Source organism: Citrus sinensis, chromosome 1 (genome assembly GCF_022201045.2).
Source record: "Citrus sinensis cultivar Valencia sweet orange chromosome 1, DVS_A1.0, whole genome shotgun sequence".
In the NCBI taxonomy this organism is placed as follows: Eukaryota; Viridiplantae; Streptophyta; class Magnoliopsida; order Sapindales; family Rutaceae; genus Citrus; species Citrus sinensis.
This window is the reverse complement of record NC_068556.1, coordinates 13,430,001-13,442,127: the sequence shown is the minus strand read 5'-3', so window position 1 is coordinate 13,442,127 and position 12,127 is coordinate 13,430,001. Positions and strand designations below refer to the sequence as shown.

The window sequence follows — 12,127 nt, the reverse complement described above, 5'->3', positions numbered from 1 at the left end:
TATTACAATTCTTCTCTAACCATGTTCTTTCCTTATCCTTACAAGCCTATTGCAGCAGAATTCCTTCATTGGTTCTTGAGCTTCCGGTCACCTATAATTATGCATATGATCTAAGCACACAATTTATTCTAAATCAAACAAAGCTTATTAAAAGTAAACTAAAATGGATGGTCATGCAAAACATTACTAAAATGCAATAAAAACATGTCATTTACTCTCTAAGTATGGTTGATTCAAGTCTAAAAGTGTCATGATAACTCACATTTCATAGAGTTATCACACCCCCAAACTTAAACCATTACTTGTCCTCAAGTAATGACAACAATATTACCACTCAATCACACAATCATGCAACATCAGATTAGCTCTGTCATCAAAATTGCAAGGATTCTTCAACCCTCAGATCACACTGTTAATAATGCAAAATTGTCATAACAGTTCAATCTTAGACTTAGGCCACATTATGTCCAAAGTGTGTGTGTGCACTTTGATCAAGTCTAGAGGTGCTGCAGCATTGTACATACATTATATAACTCAGAGGTAAAGCATAAGTACATTCACATGTGGGGGAGAAGTAGTTACAAATAAGTTCAAACTGTGCTATATCTATAGATATATATTGGTTAATTAAATTCTCTTCAATGTATCATTGATTTTTCATGTGAATGTCTATCACTTATAATGATGACACCCAATTACTCAACCAATGCATAGATCAAAGTTGCTGTAGCAATGCTTATAACATAATCTTATTTAAAGACATCTTTTAACTGAAGACTGAACATGGGGCTCATGAACAGACCTGACTACTTAATATCCTAGACAGAAGACATTTTTTTTTGTTTCTACAGTAATGCTCATAGCTTTTGTTGCCTTTGGACTCAAGTCTGCATATGAGGTGCATACTTAGCCCTGGTTACTTAGTAGCTTAAGCTATTAGAGCAAAATTTATTTCATAACAAACAAAGTTCAACAAAAAAATTTCCCCCCCAAACTTGAGATATTTTCTACCTTTTTTGATTTTCCGGGTTCTGCTACAACATTCTCATAAAACTCAACCAAACCCTAAGTGTTGGGGACAAAATTTCACCATTCATCTATAAACTATCCCTACTTGACAATAAAAAATACTGAATATCACTCAATTTATCTTCATTAGATTTTCTAATCCATACACAAATACTAGATAACAGAGCTTTACATAACACAACATAAACACATGCACTTTCAAACACATTACATTATAACACAACCCCCTCAAACTTGAGAGGTGTTATGTCTTCACAAGCACACAAAACAAAACAAAACAAAACAAAACAAAACAAACCACACATGTATACACTAGATAAAAAGAAGTGCAGAGAAGTTTTAAAAAATAAATAAAATAAACTGGCTGATAGGGACTCCCCTTTTGTTAGAAAGCGTTGTTGCAGCACTGGTGAAGTAGAATCATTGTTGTGGAGCTCCACCTTAGGTGCTCTTCCTTGGTGACATACGTGTTGCAGCAACTGATTTCTTCTTTTTTTTGCTTGGACTAGTTTAAGCTTCCTAAAGTTTGGGCTAGTCAAACTTTGCTCTCTTAGTCTCTGGTTTTTCTGATGCTTGCATTGTGCAGCATCTTCAAAGGTTTATGCCCCTTTGCATTTACTGGATATCTTCGGAGCTTGGCTAGGAGATTTGATGGGAGGTTTCTGAGTAGTAGTTGCTGGAGAGGTTATTGTAGAGGTCTTTGAGTAGTAGTTGCTGGAGAGGTTATTATAGCGGTTTCCCCAGATGTGATTTGTTCAGAATCCAATCCGATCCCCTCAATCCGTCTGATCCGTGAAAATCCGATCTATATAAATCTGATCCGTGGGTTGGTGGATTGAATATGGATTGAAAATTTAAAAATCCACAATCGATGGATTGGATATGGATTTACTTATGTAAATCCACAAAAATCCGTGAATCTGCAAAAAAAATATTTATTTATTTGTTTAGTTAAAAAATTATTATAAATTTAATTAAAAAATTTATAAATGTGACATTACATAGTTACATAAACACTATAACATATCTTAGCCATTACCTAATAATAATATAAAATAAAAAATAATTAAATAATCAAATATATAAATATAACTTGTAAAAATTGTAAAAAAAAAAAAAGCAAAGTCACACGCACTAGCAAAAGCAACCTAATATAACGCCAAGTTATCAATAATTTGCAAAGTCACCCAAAAGCAAAGTAACATAATGTCAAGTCATCAACAATTTGCAAATAAAAAACCCTAAGTTTCCCGGCCGTCACACGCACTAGCAACACCCAATACTGGTTCGATACACTCTCAACACTAATTTGAAAGACGTCAGCCGCGCCATTTCGGCCAGAGCAAGCCATTTTCTTCCCTGAGTCCATTGAGCCACTTCACAATCACTGGTTCCAACTGAACAATTGCACTATCACAATCTTCAAGATCGCCACCCGTATGGCTTCTCTTGTTCTCATCGTTGATGATTCCGTAATCACCACTTTTCGACAGGTGCAACAGCCCTGGTGAAGGATCAGACTGTGTTTGGTTTCAGAAACTTTGTCATTTCAATTAATTGTGGCTTTATTTGAACAATTAATTTTGGTGTTATATTAATGTATTATTGTTACTTTATTTGAACAATTAATCTTAGTGTGTTATATTTTGAAACTTTGAACGTATTATTGTAGTTTTATTTCAACAATTAATCTTGATGTGTTATATTTTAAAACTATGAATGTATTATTTTATCTTTATTTAAACAATTAATTTGTTTAAATTTTATTCAGTTTTAAATTTAATCGGTAGTAAAATTATTTTTATATTAGATTTTTTTTTATTTCATTAGTTCATAGTAGGGATGACAATTTTTCCCGATGGGATGGGATCCTGCGGGATCCCAACCTATTTGGGACGGGATTGAAGCATATTTTTGTCCCATAAAAAATTTAGGACGGGAGTGAAATATTTTTTTATCCCACTTGCATACAGGGGACGGGGGTGAGATTGGCAAATTCCATCTCATCCGTCTCATTGTCGACTAAGAATGAGAATATTTTCAATTGGGATGGGATCCCGTAGGATTCCATCTCTTTTGGGACGGGATCAAGACATATTTTTGTCTAAAAAAAATATAGGGACGAGAGTGAGATATTTTTTCATCCCACTTGCATATACAGGACAGGACTGGGATTGGTAAATCTTATCCCATCCCGTCCCATTGCCAACCCTAGTTTATGGATTGGAGAGAACTAAAAATTTTTAATTCAGAAACTAATGCGCAAAATAGTGGATTGGATATGGATTAAGTTAAATCCACAGCCGATCCGCAGACGTATGAAATGGATATGGATTGAGTCAAATCCGCATCCGATCCGCAGATGTATGGATTGAATTTAATCAATTCGTAGATTAGATTGGATTAAACAATTATAATCCACAAAATCATGGATCGGATATGGATTGATGTCTAATCAGTAAAATTCGATCCGCGAACACCACTAGATTTCAGCAATAACGTACAACAAACTCTTTTTTTCTGCAGCAGTTTGTGTAGCCCTTGTAGCAGCTGTTTTAATTTCTGCGGCAACATTAATTGATCGTTGTCTGATTCTTCATCAGTCAGAACGTTTTCCTTGCCTTTGCTTGAAACACTCCAACTGGGGACTCATCATCCTGCTAATCCTCTGTCTCCTCTTCATAAGCTTTTATGAAGTGCTTCTTTATGTGTTTAGGAGGCACTACTAGAGGTGCCTCATCCTTCTTTGATGTTGATTCTTCTCTTCCTTAACTGGTGGTGGTTCTTCCTTGGATTCAAATTCTTCTTTACTCTCTGTTGCTGCCATTGCTATTAGAGCATCCCTTGTTGATACTTGGAAATTAAATGACTACAACAAGGAGTCAGGGAAGTCTTTGTTCTTGTTCTTCATGTAGACTGCAAACTGATGCATATGGTCTTCAAGGTGCATCAAATAATTCCAGAATATTTGATTTTCTTTTTTTTTTTTGTGTACACATTCATTGATAGTGTCACTTAATTCTTACAGCCTCCTCTTAACGCTAATAACATTCCTTACTCTGGATATAACAACAAATTTTGGTGTTGCAACAACAAATTTTGGTGTTGCGGCAACAATAGTTTCCCCGATAATTCTTTCAATAGTTCAAGCAGTAAGAGCTCCTTCATTCTTAATGCTTTCATCGTTGGTTGATATTTTCACCCCAGAAACCAGACAAATGCTGGTGATGAGTGAAGGAAACACCAAAGTGGCAGTCTTTTGCTTTTTCTTGGCATACTCTCGAATTTCCCTCTTTATAATTTTCCCAACATCAATTGGTAGACCCTTGAGAATGGCATATAATAGAATAAGCCTTTCATGAGAGACGGTGGTAGTGTGTTTGGTGTGCATCAATCGTAATTTTAGAAAATTTACCCACACTTTGGCTACTAGTTTCAAGTTAATTATACTCACTACCTTGCCTTCCTCATTCAACCATGAACTACCCTCCATCGTAAGGGTTTTAAACATATCACGCCACCTCTTAGCAGTCATATTCTCAACCATTTTTGAATACTCACAATCAATATCAGATGGTAAATTATAAAAAGCATTGATTACCTTTGGATCTAAAGGGACTTGAACATTCCTTACCATTATTGTGCGTTGGTCTTAACGCAACATGTTGGAGTAAAATTCCTTAACTATTGGGAGCGCAAGGTCTTGTGGGTGAGTGCAAAAATCTAGCCATCCTATCTTTACTGCAGCAGCATAAATTGTGTTGATCGATCCTGATGGTTGTTGAGGGAATTGAAAACCTTTCTCCTCTAAGATCTTCTTAGGCTCTATTAATTCCTTGAATTTATCTTCGGCTTTGTAACTATGGAAGCATGAAGGGTCCTTTAGTCAAGCGGATGTCTTCTTATACCTCGTCATTGTTAGAGCTACATAACTGAATTGTTGGGTATCTGAAAAGAAAAGTAAATAGTGAAAAGGAGTCCAAAGTATTTGGAGAACTGTGGTCGATAAAAGAGAGAATTTGGATGAGAATGAAAAGAAACACAATAAAACCCTAATTTATAGGTGACAGTAAAATAGAGAAAGAAATAATTAATGGGATAAATTTGGAAATTGAATTTAAACTTTAAAACAAATCAACATTTAAAAGGAAAGGATATTGGGTTCGGGAATTTAGGGATTATGTAATCCATCCTTATCTTTATCTTGATTTGCTGAGCGAGCTGTCACAAATTTACTCTCAACGGTTAAAAAGGACTTTCCATAGTTGTGTCATTGTAACGGTAAGATTCATTACTGCAACAAGTAATTTAGTGCTGTAGCAACTGCAACAACTCGTGATGGTGTCTTAGCCATATTTTTTTTAATCATTATTTATACATGCCGTAATAAAATAAAGGAAAGAAATTAGATAATAACTTCAAAATGTCAACAACCATAAAGAAAAGCATGAAAACTAAATTTAATACTAAAGGAACAAAATTTAGATAACTCCCTTAATCATTGGGTTGCCTCCCAATTAGCGCTTGATTTAAGGTTTTTCAGCCTGACCTTCCCTTAATTGCTCACGCTGGGTCTGTGAGACACACATCCTCCCGTGAATGGTACAAATCATCATGACTAGTTCTCTCATCTTTAAGGTCCACAGCACCATAAGGATGGATTTTGGTAAGTCTAAAAGGCCTTGACCATCTAGATTTTAACTTTCCTAGAAAAAGCTTCAATCTAAAGTTGTATAGCAAAACTTGTTGACCTGGAAGTAAATCCTTTTGCTGGATACGTTTATCATGCCATTGTTTTGTTTTTTCTTTGTAAATCCTTGCATTTTCATAAGAAAACAATCTTAACTCTTCAAGCTCACAAAGTTGAAACTTCTTATGCTCTGCTGCAACATCCATGTCCATGTTCAGGTGTTTTAGCGCCCAATATGCTTTATGCTCTAGCTCCAGTGGTAAATGGCAGCCTTTGCCATATACATTTCTATATGGAGACATGACAAGTGGTGTCTTGTAAGCTGTGGGATATGCCCATAAAGAATCATGTAGTCTAACAGACCAATCTTTTCTAGTAGGGTTCACTACTTTTTCTAAAATCCTTTTTATTTCCTTGTTCGACACTTCTGCCTGACCATTGGACTAAGGGTGATATGTGTTGTGAAGATTTTATTGAACTCGTAAGTGTACGAATCTATTGTAGAATATATCAATGGTGACGAGTGTCGATCTCACGAGGAGGTGGATTTTAATTATGTGTAGAGTTAATTTTCTAAGTGGGTGATTGGATTTGTGGTGGAAGTGATTTAGATTATCCTAAAATTTAAATTAAAATAGCGGGAATAACTTGAAGTGAAATTTATTAAAAGGAAACGCTTGGATATCTGGATCTACATCAACATGCACCATGAGCTTAATATTCCTTATTAGTGCCAATTAAATCATGAGGGGAGTTTCCACTCCTCATGAACCTCACTCTAATTAATATGGTGCTAAGGGCTTATCGTGTCAAATAGTAATAATCTTGCACTAGGGAGCCGATTATACAAGTGCGGTATCTAGACAAGATTATTACTATCTATCGATGAAAAGTCAAAACATCCACATAAATTAGAGGGGATGAGAAATTAAATTTACCAAATAAAGCCCATGGAACATGTTGAGACTTCACCTTCAACCCAAGGTTGAAAGAAAATTAGTTATTCATAATTGAACTAGGGGTAAAATGAGAATTTATTAAAATACGTAGAAAATACAAGATGGAGAAGGAATTACACAAAATAGAGCTCAAAAATGAATTTAGGGGTGTCGAATTAGGGGGAAGCCCCTTTTTATAGATACAATGAGTAAATCATGGCCATCAGATTAAAATAATTTGGACGCTCAGGATTGCGCCACGTGGCAAGTTTTGATTGGATAGAACACATCATCAGGGCTATCATTTCGTGTAATGCATGTATCGTAGGCATGTTTTTTAGTCCACTGACATACTGCCACGTCACTGGTCTACTCTACATAATCATTTTAGTCCAATAGAATTGCGACACATCATCGGTCAACGCCAACTCATCAGTCAACGCCACATAAGCTGTCAATGCCACATCATTCGTCCAATCGAATGCTGCCACGTCATCGGTCAATGCCACGTCATCGTACCGTATATGTGAACAGTACCGTGAACAATATCATGAACAATGCCATATATGTGAAAAATACCATATATGTGAACAATGTAGTTTATCCTTTTATGCTCCTCCTAAGATTTTCGACTGTCCTGAATTCAAAATTGCTGTCCATTTTGCTATATGATCTCTCGTTCATTATGAAATGACTATGATGCCCCCTAAAATACATAAAATACATCATTATAATAAAACACACATAATTAAATTACAAGGGACTTGAATACATGAAAGTAGAGATATTAGTGAGACTTGGAGTGTAAAATGACGATTTTCTCCTTTATAAATATACACTTTCTAACACTCAACACACCCCCAACTACCTTATTGCTAGTCCCTAGTAATTAAAGCGAAAACAAAATTCAAACCCAAAATGATTTTTTTTTAAAAAACAATCGCGTTTATTCAATCAGACTAATGATAGCAATCAAATGAAAGTATAAACATTATCTCTAGTCTCAAGAAACATCACCCCCACATCAACCATCCACATGCATCAGTCCAGCAGACTTTGTCACAACTATAGTAATCAAGCCACTTTCAAAAATGACATGTCAAACCCTAAAAGTTCACCGGTAGTAGTGACACTCTCACAAAGAAATTAAACTTAATAAAAATAGTCACTCCAATGAATGGTAAATTGAGAGAAAATAATAAAGAAATACTATCACACAGTCTCACCAAAATGAAAGGAATATGCTTACAGCTTAGAAATAATACGATCTTAAGTTAAACAAAATGTTAGTCAACCCAATGTATTCATTTTTTTTTATTATTTTCTTATGCATCGTTACATCTTTTTAGCCCATATAATTGGCTTCTATTTCAGACTATAGATCCCTAAAATTAAGAAGGATTTTTATTAGGACGTAACATAGGCTAAAGACATAGCTAACAAAGGAGGGGAAATAAGGAAAATAAAATATATGTTTGAGAAAAAGTAGAGATCTTTTGGAAATTACAAAGTGCATTTTGCTTATTTATTATTATTATTATTTTTCTTTTTTTTGAATTTTTTTTTGTATGGCACAACTTTAATAAACAAAATAATTATTTATATTTTTCTCAAACATGAATAGGCGATGGAACTTGTAAGATATAGAGTAATACTCCAAACCGGAGTAGGTCAAGATGATAAGTTGACAAAAAAAATATTTTATATATGTATATATAAAAGGATCAAAGGGTTAACTATGGATATTTCACAAAAAAGATGGCTAGAAAGGCTCAAACAGGTCAAATATGGCATTTCCATCGTCTTTTAGAGCTCTAAATAATCTTCCATATCTACGAGTTAGATGGACCTTCAGATGTAGCCACACATATTTTTTTCTTTTCATTTATTTTATTTTTTTATTTTATAATTTTTTTAGAGGGTTGACTCAAAAGAAATCTAGAGATCGTGTATAAAATAATAAACTGCTAAGCTGTATGAAGAATAAGCAAAAAGGGTTACTCTCCAAGAAAAATGATAGGCTCAAAAACTCACTTGAAATTTATTATGATATGTGCATTCCTTCAAGCAACTCATATTTGTCTCCGACATCAACATGTAGAGTAGTAAACATGATGTAACATCACTTAAAACCAAAGATAATATAAATACTAATATTTGAAAGTCATTATGTCTCCAATGTTAAAAGATCACAATTTTTTTCAATTGGTAAAAGAAGAAGTTAGAAAGATCACACTTAAAATTATTATTGAAGCTTAATAATAAGATAATAAAGAAAAAGAAAATGTTCGGAAAGTATTTTTTTTTAAACTAAGAAGATGCGTTTCGAGAGTCACTATACTCCATATTTAGCCATCTTCTACTCAAAAAGTTAGCCACGGTTAGTCTCTACAGCAAAAAAAAAATCATAAAAACCTAACTAATATTCCACAATTGTCAACTATTCCCTCCTCCCAACCAGAACGAAACATTGTCCTCAATGTTTAAAGGAAAAAAAGTAGAGTTTAGAAGACATCACCTGAGTGGTGCAACACAGAAGAAAATGTTTACAAGCGGAGAGTTAAATCTAATTTGCACTTTTTACTGCAGCTACTGTTACCATCATTATTTGGATACTCGAACACAAAGGTCCTGAGATCTGGCTCTAGTCGATAAGCTTGTAGCAGATCAAGTAGCTCATTAGCAGTATAAGTACAAATAATTTTTTTTTTCGCTGTGGAAAGAATGAAATAGTTTTTTATTGTAGGGTTAAGAAACGCGATAAAGTCATCATAAAAGTTATTGACATTTAACAAGCCGATGGGTTTCTAGTGAATGTTCAGATGGGCCCAAGATGCTAATATGATAAGTGCTTCTAGAGTTGCAAGATCTCCTGGTAGGAAAATAAAAGCATCAACATGATTTAGCATTTCAGTTATTTATAAAGACTTCAAGGAATCATTCAACCATATCAGAAAAATGCTTAACATGCATCGTTAAAATATAGCAGTAGCATTACATAATCCAAATGGCATCCTTCTACATGCAAAAGTGCCAAAATGGCAAGTAAAAATGGTCTTCTCTTGATCTTTTGGTGCTATGGGAATTTGATTATATCCTGAGTATCCATCTAAAAAGTAATAAAATTCATGACCTGTTAATCTATCAAGCATTTGATGATAAATGGTAAAGGAAAATGGTCTTTACGTGTGATATAATTCAACTTTCTATAATCAATACATACACGCTACCCCGTAGTCACTCTAGTGAGTATCAATTTATTATCAGTATCAGTAACTACTGTGACTCCTGAATTTTTGGGAATAACTTGCATATAATGACCCATGAACTATTAGAAATGAGGTAAATGATACCTGTGTCTGATAGTTTAAGGACTTCAATTCTAACCACTTCTTTCATGTTATGGTTCAACCGATGTTGCATTTCCCTAGTAGATTTAGCATTTTCATCAAGGTGAATGTAATACATGCAGTCTACTGGGTTTATACCTTTTATGTCGGCTATGGTCCATCCTAATGCTCCTTTGTGCTATTTTAAAACTTCCAACAACTTACTTTTTTGTTCGTCATTTAGGGATGATGAAATGATTATTGGCATAATGCTTTCTTATCCCAATAACGCATATTCCAAAGTGTTGGTTAATGGTTTGAGGTTGAGTTTTGGTGGTGATTTTGATGATGGGTTCAGTTTCTTTTCTGATGGTGCTAGTTGTTCAATTCTTAACTTCCATTTATTAATATCCATGGATGGTGCTGAATCAAGTAAGGCGTTGACCTTATCGACTAGTATGTCAATATCAAAATCCAAACCAAAGTGAGTTAAACATATTTGTAAAGGGTCATAACTAAGGTTTGATAGAAAAGTATTATCAACTATGTCTAGATACCGCACTGGTATAACTGGCTCCCTAGTGCAACCAAAAACTTGTTGTGCAAATTTTATTGAACTCGCAAGTGCATGAATCTATTGTAGAATAGATCAATGGTGATGAGTGTCGATCCCACCAGGAGTTGGATTTTAATTATGTGTAGAGTTAATTTTCTAAGTGGGTGATTGGATTTGTGGTGGAAGTGGTTGAAATTATCCTAAAATTTAAATTAAAATGGTGGGAATAACTTGAAGTGAAATCTATTAAAAGGAAACGCTTGGGTATCTGGATCTGCATTAACAATTTCATCATCTGCATTGTGAGGTTGTTTGGAAATGTTGAAGATATTGAGCTCCATAGTCATATTGCCAAAGGGCAACTGCATATTTCCAGTCCTGCATTGAATGTGAGTATTGGCAGTTGCCAAGAAATGTCGGCCTAGGATAATGAAGATGTGTTTTCTTGAATCCTAGACTGGTTGAGTGGCAATTATAATGAAATCAATAGGAAAATAAAACTTATCTACCTAGATATGCACGTCCTCCACAATACCATGAGGTACTTTCGTGGACTGATCTGCAAGCTGTAACACTACTGGAGTTGGGTATAAGTCTCCCTGTCCAAGTTTCAAAAATACTGAATAAGGCAACAAATTTACACTAGCTCCTAAGTCTAACAAAGCATTCTCAATTGTGTGGTTCCCTATACTACATGAGATAGGGAAGAGTCTGGGTCTTTGTATTTTAGAGGAATTTTGTGTTGGAGTATAGAGCTAACGTTTCCTATTAAAAATGCCTTCTTTTCAACGTGAATGTTTCTCTTTTTAGTATAAAGATCTTTAAGAAACTTGACATAAGATGTCACTTATTTTATAGCGTCAAGCAAAAGGATGTTAACACTTACCTGTTTAAAGATTTCAAGAATCTCACCTGTGGATCTTCCCTTCTTTCTTTTAGCTAACATCTGAGGAAATTGAGCTTTAGGAACGTATTTTCGTGGGTTGGTTTTTTCTTTCTCTTCTGATGATGAGTCCTCAACATTTATAGGTACAATTTAAGTTGTTTTTGTCACCGACATCTCTACTTTGTTGTCGACTTCTTTTCCTTTTCGCAAGGTCATGATGGCTTTGACCTCTCTATGTTGCTGAGGTGAACTAGTACTTGCTTCATGCATTTATTTAGGATTAGGCACTGGTTCACTTGGGAATTTACCTTTCTCAACAGTTATTGCCAAGGTTTGAACCGAAGAGGCAAGCTGTCCCACCATCTTTTCGAGGTTTGAAACTGATTAAGTTTATGAGTTGAAGCCTACTCTCATCTCGTTTCGTAGTTTATCAATTGTGCAGTTCTGTTGCTCGATCGTGGAGTGAGTAAGATTCTTGAAGTTCTTGAATGTATCCTCCCATGATCTGGGTTGAGAGTAATTCGGGTTCTGATTGTATGGTCTAAATGGTAGCTGAGAGGCTTGAGAAACTTGAGGAATTGGTTAAATTGGTGGAGCTGGGGCTGCTGGTCCATTCTGTTGGAATCCTTGACACCATGAAAAATTGAGATGTTCTTTCCATCCAGGATTATATGTGTTGGAGTAAGGGTTGTTGTTTGA

General features: G+C 34.8%; 1 protein-coding gene across 1 annotated transcript; it reads right to left on the bottom strand.

Annotated features, from left to right (window-relative positions):
- Positions 1-5,592: 5,592 nt before the first annotated feature.
- Positions 5,593-11,791, bottom strand: LOC107178673 (uncharacterized). The gene is made up of 3 exons (XM_015534128.2): positions 11,737-11,791; positions 11,078-11,161; positions 5,593-6,041 (listed from the first exon to the last, which is right to left on the bottom strand). Exons 1-3 carry the CDS (start codon positions 11,789-11,791, stop codon positions 5,593-5,595), a joined length of 588 nt encoding a protein of 195 aa, XP_015389614.2.
- Between the last annotated feature and the right edge of the window lie 336 nt (positions 11,792-12,127).